The following is an 18,277-nucleotide window of genomic DNA, read 5'->3' on the forward strand; positions in this document are numbered from 1 at the left end:
CATGAAATTAGGTTAAACTTTAATCAAGTTGAATAAACACTGAGGATTGCTTTCTCAGAACTCTTTCTTTTACACTTTGTATATTAATGTCTTTATCAGAAACCTGACTGGCGCACAAAAGTGTGAAAAGTCACTAGATTAACAGGTAAATGTTTTCTTTCTAGAAGGGGCACAAGTGACATGTGAACAGGTTTAAATAACAACACAAGCTGAAGAGTAGCTGTCATAAGGTGCTTAAAGGCTGAGAATACAGAGTGTAGATAATGTATTTCCGTACTTACAAGTCTTAACGCTTTACTTTACAAGCCACCTTTATTTTATTTTTCACATTCATGTTGAATGTAATATTCCTGATTTTTTTGCATTGCAGATGAGTGTGACTTATTAACCCAGCCACAGGGGATGCACAAACCAGTGTGTTTCTTCGTGCCAGTCCCAAGCCCGGATAAATGGGGAGGGTTACATCAGGAAGGGCATCCAGTGTAAAATTTTGCCAAATCAATATGCGGACAACGATTTTAGTTGATCCGCTGTGGCAACCCATAATGGGAGCTGCCGAAAAAAGAAGAAGAAGATGAGTGTGACTTATCCACGTTCACACAGTCAGCCAGACTGATTCCCCTATTTAGACATTACTTGGAATCTTAAGTGATGGTGTGTTTTGTGAAATGGATTATACAAAACAATTTTTGGTTAAATATTTTTAAGGGCAGCGCAACAGTGCGTCGGTTACTGTGCTGTGTAAAGTTGTTTTAGCCTCTAGACAGGTTCTGTTTATGTGTACATTTTGTTTGGATACTTCTGTTTCATTCAACATCCTATAGACTTGACTTTTAAACTAAGTGGGCTGGAGATGAGCTGAAGTTTCCCAGGCAGGAATCTGTATCAAAGAAGAAAGGAGTCCTTGTAGGTGAGAGACAGGGGCAGCAAGACTTTGTTTTGTTGCTTTCTTTTCTTTTATACTTTGTGTTTCCCTATTTGAATCCATTCTATGTGTTTTCTTTGTATAAACATTTTTTAACATGTGGCTCCCTTAGCACTGAAGATACAAGAAGTTTGGCCTCCTTACTATGCTTTACATCATTTGTATTTATATACATTATGTACTATATTTATCACTTTCTGTAATCTACCACACTTTATTTAGAAAAATCAATATTATAAGGAGATACCAACAAAAAGAAATTAAATAATTAAGGAAGTGGGAACGAATAGAGAATCAGCAGTATTCTGGCAGATGAATAGATTGTGGTGCCCATAAATAACGGACTTCTCTTTGTTTATTTTTACAGTAGTATTATGCCATGTGTCCCTGTAGGCCAGAGAAAATGAGAATTCATTCCCAAGTTTAGATAGATAGATAGATAGATAGATAGATAGATAGATAGATAGATAGATAGATAGATAGATAGATAGATAGATAGATAGATAGATAGATAGATAGATAGATACTTTATTAATCCCAATGGGAAATTCAGTTTATCTCTTATTATTGTATGAACCAATAGGTAGGTGCTATTTCCTTAAACATAGGAGGGAAACTATGAACTGAACTTTATGACTAAGTGTATTGGACAGTCAGTGTTGATTACATTTTCTTCAAATATCTAGAAGTTCACTTAATGATTGTAATACATTTTAGGAAAAGCTTATCATCACCCCCACCAACTTAATCCCCCCAATATGTACAATGCTTATGAGTGACACTACAAAAATGACAGACATTTCAAGTTAGCCAGCGTGTAACAAAATCATCTCCAGCCTACGAATCTGGTTCAGGAAAATATTTCTGCAGAGCCAACGTGTGTGGCTGACTCCTCCTTCTGTTGTATTTGTTTAGAATTTTTACGTGTCACTGACAATGCATTACATGTATGAAGGGAACAAGTTAGCACACGGTCCCACTGCATGTTTCTCACAGCTTTGGTAGCAAGTAAGCAAAATGGCACGTCTTGAAAAGATTTTTTTTTCTCCCTGCTTTTTCAGGTCACGTCTTGCCAATTAATTTCTCAAATAAGTAGGTTAAAAGTGTGTTTTTCTGTTGGGTCCTCCATTCCAGTGTTATTTTGAAGTAAGCAATCTTTCTTTGGCATCTGTTCAAAGGTAGTAAACAATTTTAAAAGATTAGTAAAAAGATCAAATTGTTTGCCTTATAAAAATGCCAGACATTTCCAAAAAAAATCAAAAACTTTTTTTCTTTTCCTTTCACAATTATTATCATTAATGTTGCCCTGTGAACTTACCAAAGGCTATTCATTTTTCTTCTTTCACGTCATTGTTATTTCAAAGTTATGGTTTTAATTTTAAGGATAATTTAATGGAGCAGATTTATAACCATTGAAGCTATTTTGGCTGAGTGCCTGGCAGAATTCTTCACTGAGATAGGTTTGGGATAGAAAAAAATGGCAATAAAGTCTGAATGGCAATTTCTAAAAAACGTCACTGTGGCCCATCTTAACATACAATACACATGTATGAAATGAATAGCATGACAAAAATACACAAGCCTTAGTCATGCAAATATATGTCTTGTAGGGTAATTTGAGAACATAAAGTAGATTACAAAGAAGATTACTGTTATACCTTGTGTTTGACTTGCATCTAATTGACCCAAGTATCTATGCCAGTTACTTTTAAAGATCACGGAGTACATGTCTCAGAAACACAATGTGTACTTTACTTCAAACCTCCTCTGCAATGTAAGAAGCACCTGCTGTTTGCAGTATTATGCATCTTTCTCGTATTTTAAACTAGCGTCCTTAAGTGCATGTTTTACTTTGGAGTAGATCTAAACAGAAAATAACAACATGCTTATGGAATACTCATTTCTGATCTACAAGAATTCTTGTGGCCATTTTTTGCGCACTGCCTCTGAACTCAATAGGAAGTATGGCATCTGCCCCTCAGCCTTTTTTATTGCCCCTATTTTGGATTTTTGGAATTTGATGGTAGTCAAATACAGGATGAAACAAGAAATGGTGTATAACATATAAGTTGTAAAATCTGGATATAAATCATCTTGGCAAATCAGAATAAAGTTTAGCAGCTCTTCAAACACAGAAAATGTCAATTGATGTAGGTTACATATTAACATTGTGTCCTGCTCAATTGCCAGTTAAGCAGAGCTCAAATCATAGTTTTCTACCTGCGTGGATTTCATTTTTAATAAACTTGTGAAACAACAAGGTATGAATAATGACTACAGTGGGTCTATTGTGGGGCTGTCATTGCAGTCATTTGATCATCCATTTTCTGAATCAATGTTTCTAAGGGTAGCACAGAGCTACACCTCCTTGAAATTGGGTTCAGATTTTGACCCGGACATTTTCTCCATGCAGCTAAACAGATGGACTTTTCTCATTTGCAGGATGTCTGACATTATAATGGAGGCAAAGAGCAAGGAACACTTACATACAGTACACACATACAGAGGGCTAATTTAACATTGGCCATTAAATTGGAGTTAACAAAGAAAACTCCACAGGCACATTGAAAATGTGCAGACACAAAGCAGACAGTAACCAGTGCAAGACCCAAGTCGCTGGAGCTGAAAGTTTACCATCATGTCAACGCCTAGTATAGAATGTTAAAATTCAATCACATTTTCACCCAGCCACTTGATTATCAAGAAAAATACTTTTTCTCTGATTACTTATTTCCAGCTTGCTGAGCTCAAGTGTGTATGAACACATTCACATTTAGGTTAGCTTCAAAATGGCTCAACTTGGTGTCAACGTAAACTGAGTGCTGCGCTAATAAGCAGAAAAGTGGTGAAGTTACTTATTTTTATCTCACAGAATGTGATCTTATATATTAAACATTTAATTTTTATTGTAGTTTTGTTAGCCTTGTAAAGCATCTTTATGGAAGGCACCTTCCCATTTAAGCGTGCTTTCCTGCTGGGGTACAAACTTGGGTTGTACCAGTTACATAGCCATTACTTTTGAGTGTGAATAGCCAGTGATGCTAAAAATGTTTTAGTTCACATGACTATTTAGTCTTTGGAATGGAGTTATATTGTGCTCAGCACTTAAGCCCAGTAACATCAAACTTGCAAAGTGCAAACTTGAAGTGCAAACTTCAGTGATGGATCTTGCATCAAATAAGTAGTTTACATTTTTTTCCAGTAAGGTCCCTGAGACTAATACGGAAAAAAGCAAGAAAGCCTACTGGCAATTAGGAGCTGCAGGACAAGAACATTTCTAGTAGCAACATGGAGATATTGTGTAGTGTTTGATCAGATAATCTGTATAAACATGCCACCTATGAAGACAGCTAGAGATCCCTGTATCAATAAATGTTTCACCTGCTTTTCCCACTACAGCACAAAACAAGGCTGAAGCCTGCCCTGTCAGCAGCAAGAGCAAGACGGAAAATAACCCTGAAGAGGACGCCAGCCTATCACTGAGCAATTAAGAATAAATACCTACTGTCATAGCACAGTGGAACCTGGTTTGTAATATTGCTTTTATAATTATAAATCCCTAGCATTATATTGGTGTGTAATATTTATTTGTATTTTCATCATTGTGTATGTTGTCCATGTGGGTGTTTTCATTTTATCTTTTGACTAGCTGAGACTAAAGATGTTGTGCCACAGGGTAGCTGTCATACTTGGAAATCACATATTACACTGTTTGCCTCCTAGGTGTGCTTACTGGAGCTTACGGCTTTCTGTTTTGTTCCTGAACTTAATCCTTCCCACAGGCTGTCTAGAAAATCAATTGCTTTGTTTATCCTCATTTACAGTTTGCTTTTAATATAATTCCTAATCTGCTATGTTATTTTTTTCTTTGATATCTTCAGTGTTACCCTGACTGGGATGCAAGCACTGCCCACTTACAGTAGAAAAGAAAAGTCAGGCTTGAAAAGGATAACAGAGCAAGGCAGAGACAGGGAAAAACAGCACTACAAAAAATTTGACAAGTAACGTCAATTAAAAAAAGAAAAGTTATCAGTGCAGAATTGCAGAAGTTACATATCCTGTTGTACCTTTTGATTTATAAAGTCCACAGATAAATTGATATAACTCAGTAAACCATATAAAATACTCTTTTCCTGAAAGGCCAACTTTTGTTCTTTCCTTAGTGTGATCCAGCAGGTAAAATGCTCAACACATTACCTGTCACTTCTCACACCTCATCTAATCTTCACTGCCTGGAAATGAGCAGCACTAAGTAAACCAGGCAGTGTACCTGGGATTAGAGAGCTTTGAATGGTTCTGTTTACTGTTGTCAGATCTCAATCAACATGTTTCTTTATTTCAAGTCATCTCTATTGACAGGACTTGTGTCATACTGCACAGTGTATTTAGAATTGAACTGAATGGAAGCAAATTTAAAAAAAAAAAGAAAATCTGTCACTTTCAATGGGCCTCTTAATGTGAATTTCATTGGAATTGCTCACTGGGAAAGGAAATGGCAGCATGACAAAAAACAGCATATGAAACTGCAACTACATTCACTCCTGGGTGGGTTTACACATCCTGGAGGGTTAATACACCCTGCAGGGCACACTCTGTAGCCAAGACAGCGTATTTGTCTGAAGTAACTTAACTGTGGCTGCAATTACTTTTTGTGTTGATTTGCCACTGGATTCTTCTAGAGGCAACATGGCAGGTTGATTCCATCCGAGACTCCTGGATGATTTTGACAGTTACTGATAGATCATAAGAAGGTAAAAAGTTAACATGCTATAGAGTTACTAATCATAACTAGAATACATAATGAACTGTGCAGATGGTCCCCACCTTCACTTAACAGACTTACTGTCTTCTTAAGTGTCTTGAAAGACACCTCAGGACATTTTTACAGATTCCTTCTAAAGTTTTTCCTTCTTTGATACATAGTAGAAATTCCTGTTTAAATCCTTCTTGTTGTCACATCAATTTTTGATTTCTCAGAGTTTCTTCCCTCCACTTGCTGCATTAGCCTTATAGAGTCTAATAGAGGTACTGTATTTCATTTACACACTCCAGTATACTAAACTGAATTAAAAAGTATTCAAATTGTCAAAATTATATTGCCCATTTTTCAAAGATGTTCCCTATAATCCTTTGGAAACTGCCCCAAACTATGTAATTAATTCATTAGGTAACCAATAATATTATGGCAGGTCAACAAATGGCACCGTACAGTTTCCTGCATTAATATCCTTTACTTCAGTTTTCTTTACTGTTGTGGGATTATTCAAATGATCTGTGAACTGATTAGTGCTTTTTCAGCTAAACTCCTGCATGGTCCAGGCTGTAGTGAAATTACAGAAGGATGTTTCTTTTGTGGAATCAAATATTCAGAAGAGTAAAAACTTAAGTTAAAGGAATACTCCACCCAAAAATGATATATTTTGAGTATGTTACCTACCCTATGTAGTGTGCAGTGATGACTGGTAGTAATTTGTAATCTCATGTTTTCATGCAGAATGAGAGAAAAAAAGTTTGATGTAATAGACCATAATGGCAACCTGTGCTACACAATGGCAAAAATTTAATGAAAACAGAAAAAAATTCTTACATTATTTGTGTTGCATAATCCACGTGTTTGTTATCCAATCCTATGCTCAAAATGTGGAAAAAGAATGCATGCTTAAATATTATTACCAGTCATTTCTAGGAAAGGCAGTGTTCAAAATAAACAGGAAAGGTTTATTCTTATAATTCTGTGCTTTTGAATTGAAGACCCTCCTCTACCCCTCATTCATTGGTCAAGAGCCCCGGTCTATGAAGTTTTGGTTCATTTTTCTTTGCTTCCACCTTTCACCTGCTTGCATTTGGTACTCAATTACTATTGAGCCCTTTTAGCATGTCTTTTAATTCAACTAATTTTAGGGAACAGGTGTGACACTTCCGGATGACAATACTCAGATTACAGGTTCAGTTCCCTGGGGGTCTAACACATGCTGACAGGTCACTTAGCTACCTTGATTAAATGAGATTGATGTGCCCATTGGTGAACTGGTACACTTTCTAGCATTATGCAGGCTTCCCACAACCCAAAATTGGACAAATAGATGGATGCAAATTTTGAGATGAAACTACAGCTTTTAAGTGGTAGTTCCCTGTAGCCCAAATGCCTGTTGCTGGGCTATTCATCTTTCCCAATGGGCGAAAATTATGCATTTGATCACTATGCTGTACATGTTTCTCTTTTTTGTACATTTTCAGAGAAGTATTTATATTAGTACTTGAACATCAGCTTGACTTTGAAATGATTATATTTAATAAAATGATTATTTGGGATTGGGGGGGTGTCTTATGGTCCCCCTTGGCAAATTTTAAATAAAAATTTGCACCATTTTATAACCCCAGAAGAAGGTGATTTGCATTGTGAGTAACATGAAAGGCAGGCAAGGGCTCCTTGTAAATTTAAAACAGTAAACTAGAGTGTTAGTTTGCATTGCATGTTGTTTTCAGTAGATATGAATAAGTGGTAAAAAACACATCACAGTCTAGATCCATTCCCCTGGGCACAACCTGAATAACCCTTGTCTATAGTAAATTAGTGTGGACATGTGGAGAGGCAAAGCCTGTCCACTAGAAATGGTCTTAAGGTATTAACAAGGTATTAACCAGACTTGCACAGTACAGAACATAGTATCTCAAACAGAGCAAATTCAGAATTTGTTAGTTAAATTACTCACATTCTTTGGTTTTAAGCAAAAACCACACTATGCACAAAAAAGCCATATGCATATGTGGAGAATGTTCCAAATCTAAACAGATACCGACCAGACCAGTAATTGATCTTGGGTTCATGGAGCTGCGAGGCAACAATGCTCTGTTGCTTATTAATTGTGAAATATGTTCCATTTTTGGTGAAGAGTGAGAACACATTGAGATTGCAGGCTCTGGCAAAACGATTTTTTTTCTGTTCAGTTACAAACAATGTATATTCTACTCAAAGCCCCCGCTGAATTTAAAGTTCAAAGAAGTTCATGAGGCTTAGCAGACAAAGAACACTGCTGTTTAAAGTTATAGATACAGATCTCACCAACCTAGCTAATTGCTAAGAGGTTTGGTTTTAGTCTGTTTGTGCTTCACTAAAACATTGTGGTGTACCATTGAGTCCTTGGTAAGAATTTTATGATTCGATTGCTGGTGTTTTGTCAGCCTCATTGTCTCTTAACCCAAGACGGAGTAAGGCAGAGTTATGGTATAAGTGTGGTTTACTTGATTTGTAGTTATTTTACAAACACACATGGCTAAAGTGAATGGCATGGTGGTGTATTTTTCAAACATAGTTCTTTTATTTTGCATACAGCTGCAGGTCCAAGAAAAACACACACATGCACACAACTAAGAATATGCGGCAAGAGAACAAAACACTCAAACATTAGACAAAAACAGTACTTAGCTGTACTTTTAATGCTGATTTACCTTCTTGAAACAAACAACATGTGTGACACAGGAAAGCAGCACATCATCACAACAAAACTCTCTAGTATGATAGGATCATGGGCGAGTTTCTTGATGTGACTGAGTTCTTAGCTCTGTGCAGATGGCTTGGGTCAGAGAAAGGGTACAAAAGCTGGAAGGCTTGATAAATTCCAAGAAGATAGTGTCCAGATGTTTGACAGACAGACAGTATACAAGCACCAGGGTATGGTGACTTCTCTTCTTGTCATCTTATTCAAATAATATTTACAAAAATGAATACAGTAAATGATACTTATCAAAGACACTCCTTCTTTCAATTTTTTTTCTTTGTGACCAGAATATTCTTACTAGTTCTTGGTTATATATAAAACATTTTGTTTTTGACCTTCATGTCTATCTCATTTTTCAGTTCTACTCTGGATGTTTACATTTTAGAAGGGCCTTCTCTCGCAGCTCACATAGTACATACTATTTTTAGGCAAGGTTAAATATGTTGTGTGTGAATATATAAGCTATATATATATGTGTGTGTGTGTAAATATGTAAATAAAGCAAAACAAAAAGAATAATGTACAGTATGTGTGCATAACAGCTCAAAGTATAAATCACAGTGGCATAATACTGATTATTCATTATATATGCTGTCTCAGTACTTTGGGGATCTACATTTAGTTCTCGAGTTGATCCCTGTTTGTGTATAGTTTACGTATTCTTCTGACACCTGCCTATGTTTTCTCCCGTGTTCACATGAGAATAACTGACCACTTTAAATTGATCAGGTATGGGGTATGTGTGAGAAACTTTGCTCAGCAGTGGAGGTAAGTTCCTGCCTTTTGCCTTATATTTCCAGTAATGGGTAAAATCTAGTTAAGAAAAATTGTTATTTGCAAATATTGAAAATCTTATTAAGTATATCCTGGTAGTGCTATAGCACAATGTGATAGGAACAGAGGGTATTACAGAGGAGATACTCAGAGGAAATGTGCTGTCAGTTCAATTGTCAAATCCGCTAAGATTAAGTTTATTTCTCCTTCTTGGTTCAAATCACAATTATTACTTTTCCATGGGCTCATGCAAGTCTTGACAGAAGAGATCTTGCTAACAGTTGCTGTATATGTAGAGTTCAGTGGCTGAGCCAAATTTTAACTCCTTGCACTGCTGAATTTATTGCAGGCTTGGGGTCATTCAACCAGTCAGTATACTGTCTATGGAAAATGGCAAGATAAAATCCATACAAATGTTAGGAAAGAAAACTAGAAACAGATGTATGTAGATCTCCAGTTTGGCACAGCACAAAGAGTGGGAGCAACTTTCTGATTCGACTCTTCTCTTTGTAGACAGGCATATCTATTTGCAGTTGTAACATATAGATAGACCCTCTTTTGTAAAGGCTCCCATCTGTAGCAATGAATGGGCCGATTACTTCTGACAAAAGCTTATGCAAATATTTGATCAAACATGGTTGATAAATTAGAGGAGGGGTTTCTGCAGGTCTTTCGTCTCTTATTTAGATAATAATGCATTGAATTACAAATACCAGTCTCACATTTCTTTTTTATAGGCATGGTGGAAAAATAGGCGACTACTGAAATCACTGAAAAGCATTTCTAACCACAGAAAGGACAAACACACTGAGCAGTAATCATAAACTGAAGTCAAGAGATGGAGCCATAACATTGCTAGCTACTTAGTAGCAGGAACTGGGCAACGGAATCAGACTGGACATTAACTACAGTAAATAGTATAAATAATGAGCACCTCACTGTGATTTGTGCTTTCAATAGGTCCGCAGGCATTGTTTGTCTGAAGTATTTAAAAATGTGAGTTTAAATTTATATACAAATATAAAACTAGTTTATACTGCAAAGTCCATTTACCTAATTGTAGAGGCTATGTAAGAAATGACTTTGAAACATTCCTATAAAGCTATAAAATAAACCACTATTCATGGCATGAACATCCAGAGATAAGACTACAGAATGCAGGTTAAGTTAAAGGACAGGCACAAGATTTTTAAACTTTCCGACAAAAAAAACGTTACCTAGATACAGCTGAAGAATACAGAACTCAGACAAACACCAGAATTTCAGGTTCTAATGATTTGCTGCCGCTCTGTTCTTTAGCAGTTGTTTGTCTCATTAAGTACAATTGATATAAAATGTCAAGCTAAGCTAATGTTCTGTTATTCTGTCCTTTAATTGCCTGTTGTGAGATTTTTGGTTGCTTTTGCCTTGGAAGGTTCATGTGGGTACCAATGGGTGAAACAAAAAGTACCCCTGCAAAATCCAGATATCATTAGGATGCAGTGCCAAATGTTGGCTGGTTACGTTTAAATAGCACCAATCATTGTGACTCTTTAACACCGCAATCAGGTACAGATGGCCTGTATATTTCTTTATGTGAAATTGCATCAAAGCTGATCTTTTCTCTAAAAGAAACTTTACCCAAAGATGTTTTTGACTACAATTTATGTTTACTACACAGGCAATACAGTAAATCAGAAATGAGGATCGTGACTTAAACTGCAGTGTCTTAACACAAAGACCAAACTGTAAGAACCATGTGTAAGGACAGTCATTTTTTAGCAGACAGCCATACAGCTAACACTATGAAATTTAGTGAGGAAAAATGTGTTCAATAAATATAGAAATACCAGTTTAAGCCATAATATAGTTTTACAAGCACACTATTTTCATTTCAGTAGAGCTGAAGGGCAAAACAAGATCTGTATAACAGACTAGTCAGTCAGGGCACACTCAGTTACACTGGGATATTTTAGAGTTTCCAGTTAACCCATGATGCATAACCTTGGGAGATGGGAGACAACCAGATTACAATGTGAAAAGCCTGATGTAAGTAGGGATAAACTGGCTCTCCACAGACACTGAATAGGCCACTGATCATAGGTCAATGCAGCTATAATACGCAAGTATAAACAATTGTACAGCTCTTTAAGTATAAACCAGCTAGTTTAAGAGTCTACTTAGTAAAGAACGAGTTAAGTGTAAGTTTTTGATCTTTACTATATTAACTACGTATGCTGCTCCTGTGGTATGTCTTCTAATTGAAACAATCATGTATGTATACCATTTATCCTTATTAAACATTACATTGCCTGGTCCTTAACTGAGGAGAGAACTTCAGAACAGGGAATTTGGCAAACACTTAAGACTTAAAAGGGAGTTAAGTCTTCATTATCTCTCTGCATTTATGCTCTGTATCTTTATTTCTATGAAATGTTTTCCATGTATTTAACCAGATCAGACCTGCCCCTGCCTGCATATCTGCTACTATACAGCTGTCAACATTCAAATCTTTTACACTTTGGAAAGTGGGTTTCTAGGCAATTTAAGACCAACAAACACAAGTGAACTTAGATGTGTGGGTGTATTTGGAGGGCAGTACATTGGTCAGTTTCTTGCTGTAAATTTTAAAAAAATTAATTTGGTGGGAAACGTTCTGATTTATAGGTGAGTGATGCATCATTATTCGAAGACTAGCATTGCTGGCTGACTTTACAGGATGACGTGTGTATAAGATAGAAAAGAGCAACCTGATGCAATTCTTTGTTTGCATTCCAGCAATGCTTGTGGCTGGCAAGCAAGTTTGCTTAGGATAACCTGGCACCGAGTGAACAAGAACAGGGAGTTTATTTTTCTGTTGGTTACTTCACACTTGAGGTGAAATTTGTCTTATACAGAAACCACAGAGAACTACTAGCTGACCATTCTTGTCATGCTATAGTAGTCATTTTACAGAATGACCACTTATTATTAATAGAACATACATAGCATGAAAGTGTACATGTTAAAGGACATGTTCATTCACTTTTCACCTGTAGTTAAGTATACTTGTGTTGGGTAACTTGAAAAATGCAGTGATGTATCTTAAACCTTAATCACAAAAGAGCATGTATTGATTCATTGTTTGAATAAATGCATTTTAATCCTGCTTATTTAGTAAAGGAAAGCTCTTAAGTGCCACGGAGGTACAGTATATCACAAATATTCTTATTGCATATTACCTCATATTTTGCATGTAAGAGACAAGTACTACAAAAGTAGAATCAAAGTTTGCATATAGTATACTGCCACCTTGGGGAGTGTCAGTGCAAAGAAAGTGACTCCTATTCAGGTAAAATACATCCAAGCACTGTACATTATTGTTGACACGTTGCAAACTTACAACCAATATACTATGCTTATAGGGAATCTAGAATTTAGTTAAAGGTGAAATTATCTTAAAATCACCCTCATCACATGATATCTTTGCTGACTCACTTGCTTACCTAAATCCCCCCTCTTTACACTTTGAAGTCTTTTTCTCATTAAAGACCAAATGAGGGCACCTTTAAATGACTGGGTGCTTTCTGGTGCAAAGGTGCAAGTAAATAAGATTAAGATAAGATACATTTATTGTCATTGTACAATATAATGAAATATCATTTGGAGCAAGCCTATAGATGCCTTAGATACAGGTACAATATATAAGAGTAGACATTAAACTACAAGAAGCACAAATTTGAAAGTAAACATAAAACAATGAGAAGCATAACACGTACAGTAATGTAGATCTCTTGTTCTCATCTGCTGTTAGATTGTACTGTTTGAATGACTGCTTTTTTCCAGCCCAAATCCAACGCCCCCACCACCCCCCCATCCCACCCCATTTACTGGCAGGCTTGTGTATCTTGTTGGCCTCACTGGTGACGTTAGTTTTTTCTTTGTACATTATTATCTTATACTAAAATTGGTTGGTAAGGTGACACAGTGGTTAGCAATGTTGCTTCAGCTCTAGTGACCAGGGCTTGTTTTCATGCCTTGAGTTTCAGCATTGTATCTGTATCCATGTAAGTTTTCCCTGCATAATCTGCTCTCCTTCATCCTTAAAATCTGCATGTTTGGTGGGTTAAAACTATCCCAAGATGAGCTAGTGTGTTCATATGCATGAGCATTCCTACCTGTTGATGCTGGGTTATGCAGTAGTTCCAAAAAAAGAGAATAATGAAAACACTGGATTCACAAATGGGTGGATGGATGTAGTGCATACACCTTTAATGCATCCTTTATGGTGGTCTGAGAATCGATCTGTATAATATAATGATTAGTTCATTGATATGGTAGCATAATGGTTAATGCTGATGCCTCCCAGCTCCTGGGTCCTAGTTTTGACTTGTGGTCTGAGCACTATTTAAGTGGAGTACTTTGTGTGTTTCTGTGGGTTTTCTATTGACCATTCAAAATTTTTACTACATCACAAAGACATGTGGTTAAGATAATTAGTAACTGAAAGCTGTCCCACTGTATCGGAGTGTTGTTGCATTGTGAGTGAATGTGTCATGTCCTGTCCAGGTTTGTTTCCTGCCTTGCAGCCGGAATATAAGCTGTGTCCTCTCACAATCCTGTATTGGAACAAGCAGGTTCAGAAAAGGAATGAGTAATATCGGTAAAGAAGAAGAGTTTTGGCACTTATTCACAAGATACTGTATAAGTAACAATATAATCATATAAAAGCAGCAGATTCTATAAATTACTTGATTTAAAAAGATGAGGTTCACTGGCACTTTGCACATTGCTGTACCCACCACAACTGATTTTAAATTCTACAAATAATAGAAAAACTGTTTCCATGTAATATTGTAGTCAAAAACACAGATGGCAAGCAGACTATCAGAAAAAGATGAATTCATAAAAAAATCACAATTCTAACGTGAACATTTCATGCTTACTTGCCAGTCTTATGCGAGGGTTTCACCTGGTGCAACAATTGTGATGATCTTCAAATCAGCTACAGTAAGCATGAGTCACGTGTGTTTCTGTATTTAAATATTCAGCACAACAACGCACGTTTAAATTACTGAAATTGAATCATATTGCAGTGACTAGTAAAATGGTCCTCATTGTGTATGTCTACAGTTACTGACTGAGATAGTCACCTGTTTCATTTTTCCCTGTGATTCCTTAAGTTTTGAAAAGATGGCAGTTTACATAATTGTTCTGAAAATTTCAGAATGCTTGTTTTATTTCTACACAGCAGAGCTAATTTAATAAATGAGTATAAACCCAAACATTCCCCATGCAACATCAACAGGATCCCCTTTACATTACAGAAAAATATGCCTTTGAATATCAATGTTGGAACCATATACACTGATAAGGAATCTGGACCCCATCCAAGCAATTGAGTGAGCAATGCAAGAACCAGCTCTACTGACCCATCAGTGGTTACTTAAAGCAATAACCAACCCTGGAGGGGTCACCGAAGCTGGCATGGATATCTGCATATTTAAGAAACTGCAGACTTGTTTGGGATGCCGGAGAAAACCTCAGGCAAATACGGGCAGAACGTGCCAACTCCACGCAGAAATTCACACCCGGCCTCTGCTTACTGCACCGATACAGGTGTTCAAAACCAAGTGTGACATGTATATGTAATTGCGTGTTAATTTTCATTCGTATTTATCATTATCACCATTAACGTGACCGACGGCTGCACAGTTAGCAATACTCTCTGTACACGGCGGGACAGTTCATGAACAATACGAGTTTACCAACAGTGCCATCCGGAACAAAGTGGAGCATTCGCAGCACTGAGGATTCTTCATGCGTACGGGAATGCGAGTGCCGTGTGGCTGGGTTCATTGTTGTGTTTTTAAAGCCACTGAAGTGCGGCTTACTAGCTCCGCCACCGCTGCCCATGAGGGATTACAACAGCAGCCAATCTGAACTCGCATTAAGCAATATCAGGGACAAAAAGAGTTCTCGATGCATCCCGTCGTTAAAAAAAAAGTATTCAAAGTGCCGCTCTCAGTTATGTGTATATATAATACTAAAACTTCAGAAAAGATCAGGCACAGGTGACTGCGACACCTCTCTTCACTCACCGTTTGCGATTTGTACTCGTTGTTGTCGTGGCTGTGGATTTTCTGCTCCAGTACCGGCGCGCAGTGAATGCTAAAGAAGTGCAGCGAGAAGACCCCGCACGCAAGTCCGTAGAGCAGCAGCATCCTCCCGTGTCCGGGGCACAGTGGAGAGCAGCGGAGTGGAGCAAGACTCGCGTCCTAGGAGCTTTTTATACTCCCTTGATTCCTTTGTTCTCTTTCTTCAAATTACACGTTTTTTATGGGTCGGGGCCACAATTTCTGCTCTAACTCACGTGACTACTTAAATCTTCGCTGCTCGTTGCAGGGAAGTCACCTCCGCGATCCACACGCGCACGCACAAGACTGTTTTAAAATGCTGTTAGACAACGTTGTAACAAAGGGGTTAGTTTAAGAATTGTGTCCGGTGGAAAAAATATTACTTCTATGCCAGTTTGACCCATACCACACAACTATTATTTGAATTTTTTTTTGTTTTTTGTACGTTGTCTAATTGTGCATTTTCATTTGTGGTGAAGTTCACGGCAAGGATTTATTGTAGACCATCCCATTTTTTTTCGCCGACTAAAAATACCAATATTGAGCCGTTGCTTTTTCGTTATAATTAGTACATTACTCCCTATAATTTTTAATGAAAAAAATAATATTTTGACTAATTTTAAACATTTTTAACATATTGTAGAAATGTGGAGTGTTAGACATCAGTGCATCACAAGCCACACTAGCATACATGTCTCACTCCCCAGTTATCCTAATACATATAGGTATGGAACACTGATACTTCATAAGTACCAGGTTCTTGGTTCAGATCCCATGCTAGATCATGCTCAATGTGTAGTTTGCACATTCTCCCTTTGTCTTTGTGCGTTTTTCCTCTGGGTACTCTGGTTTTCTTTGCACATCACTAAAGACGTGCAGGTTGGTTCAACTGATGACTTTAAATTGGCCCTGGTGTGGGTCTGTGTGCGTGACTGAGCCCTGCTGCAGCTTTTTCCTTACCTTACACCCAGGACTGGTTTCCTCCTACATCTGAAAGATTTTAACGTTATTTTGATAGGTAGTGCTAAATTGAGCCAATGTGGCTGTGTGAGTAAAATCACTCTGAGACAGACTGGTGTCCCATCCATCTGGTTTTAGAACATTAGAACACTCTAGATGAGAACAGGCCATTCAGCCCAACAAAGCTCGCCAGACCTATCCACTTATTTCTTCCAAAAAAACATCAAGTCGAGTTTTGAAAGTCCCCAACGTCTTACTGTCTACCACACTACTTGGTAGCTTATTCCAAGTGTCTATCGTTCTTTGTGTAAAGAAAAACATCCTAATGTTTGGGCGAAATTTACCCTTAACAAGTTTCCAATTGTGTCCCCGTGTTCTTGATGAACTCATTTTAAAATAACAGTCTCGATCCACTGGACTAATTCCCTTCATAATTTTAAACACTTTAATCATGTCACCTCTTAATCTTCTTTTGCTTAAACTGTATAGGCTCAGCTCTTTTAATCTTTCCTCATAATTCAACCCCTGTAGCCCTGGAATCAGCCTAGTCGCTCTTCTCTGGACCTTTTCTAGTGTTGCTATGTCCTTTTTGTAGCCTGGAGATCAAAACTGCACACAGGACTCCAGATGAGGCCTCACCAGTGCATTATAAAGATTGAGCATAACCTCCTGTGACTTGTACTCCACACATCATGCTATATAACCTAACATTCTGTTGGCCTTCTTAATAACTTCTGAACACTGTTGGGAAGTCGATAGCTTAGAGTCCACTATCAGTGGCATAGCTGGGGGGGTAGGCAAGGGGGGACATCTGTCCCCGGGCGCAGCATCCAGAGGGTGCCGAATTGATGTTCACCATTGCATTTTGGCAAACAGGAGCGGGCATGAAATCCCTAGCTACGCCTCTGTCCACTATGACTCCTAAATCCTTCTCATAAGGTATACTCTCGATTTTCTGATCACCCATTGTGTATTCAAACCTAACATTTTTACTTCCTATGTGTAATACTTTACATTTACTGACATTAAATTTCATCTGCCACAAATCTGCCCAAGCCTATATGCTATCCAAGTCCTTCTGTAAGGATATAACAGATTCCAAATTATCTGCTAATCCACCTATCTTGGTATCATCTGCAAACTTAACCAGCTTGTTACTTATATTCCTATCTAAATCATTTGCATATATTAAAAATAGCAGCGGCCCCAGCACTGCCCCATGCTGGTCACTACTCTTAACATTGGCCAGTTCTGATGAGGTTCCTTGCACCAGCACCCTCTGCTTCCTGTGTCTGAGCCAATTCTGCACCTATCTAAAAACATCACCCTGAACTCCCACTTCTTTTAATTTGATGCCCAACCTCTCATGTGGCACCTTATCAAATGCTTTCAGAAAGTCCAGATTAATAATATCTTCTGCTCCTCTTTGATCGTATCCTTTTGTTGCCTCCTCATAGAATTCCAGCATGTTAGTAAAACATGACCTCCCTCTTCTGAACCCATGCTGACTGTTCCTAATAACTCCTGTCCTTGCCAGGTGTTGCTCAATCTTATCCTTAATAATTCCTTCCATTAATTTTCCTGTGATGCATGTTAAGCTTACTGGCCTATAGTTGCCTGGATCTGCCCTGTCACCCTTTTTATATAATGGGATGATATTTGCCATTCTCTCCAGTGCGCAGTGACTTCCTAAAAATATGTGTCAAGGGTTTATATATGTACTCGCTAGCCTCCTTAAGAACTCGAGGGTAAATATATTCTGGTCCTGGTGATTTGGATTTTGGTTTTGGTTCCTGCCTAGTGTCCAAATGCTGCTGGAATAAGTTATGGCCATCAGCAACCTTCAACAGAATAAAGTGACTTTGAGAATGTGATGTTCACATTCTCAAAGTCTAGCAAAATGTGACTGTTGTCTGATTCTTAAGATATCTGATGCTTTATTTCTGCTTTCTCTTCTTATTGTAGCATATACAGTAATGGTACAGGTTAATCCTCCTTTAATCGGTCAACTAGGTCCAACAGTA

At 37.6% G+C, this 18,277-nt stretch overlaps 1 protein-coding gene across 1 annotated transcript in view; it reads right to left on the bottom strand.

Moving 5' to 3' along the window:
• Nucleotides 1-15,487, bottom strand: part of mmp11b (matrix metallopeptidase 11b) — a 49,022-nt gene extending 33,535 nt beyond the window's left edge. Inside the window, exon 1 of the mRNA XM_028825324.2 lies at nt 15,258-15,487. Coding sequence (XP_028681157.2) covers nt 15,258-15,380 — 123 coding nt within the window. The 5' untranslated portion in view covers nt 15,381-15,487. The remainder of the gene's footprint in view (nt 1-15,257) is intronic.
• Between the last annotated feature and the right edge of the window lie 2,790 nt (nt 15,488-18,277).

Source organism: Erpetoichthys calabaricus, chromosome 18 (assembly GCF_900747795.2).
Source record: "Erpetoichthys calabaricus chromosome 18, fErpCal1.3, whole genome shotgun sequence".
NCBI classification, from domain to species: Eukaryota; Metazoa; Chordata; class Cladistia; order Polypteriformes; family Polypteridae; genus Erpetoichthys; species Erpetoichthys calabaricus.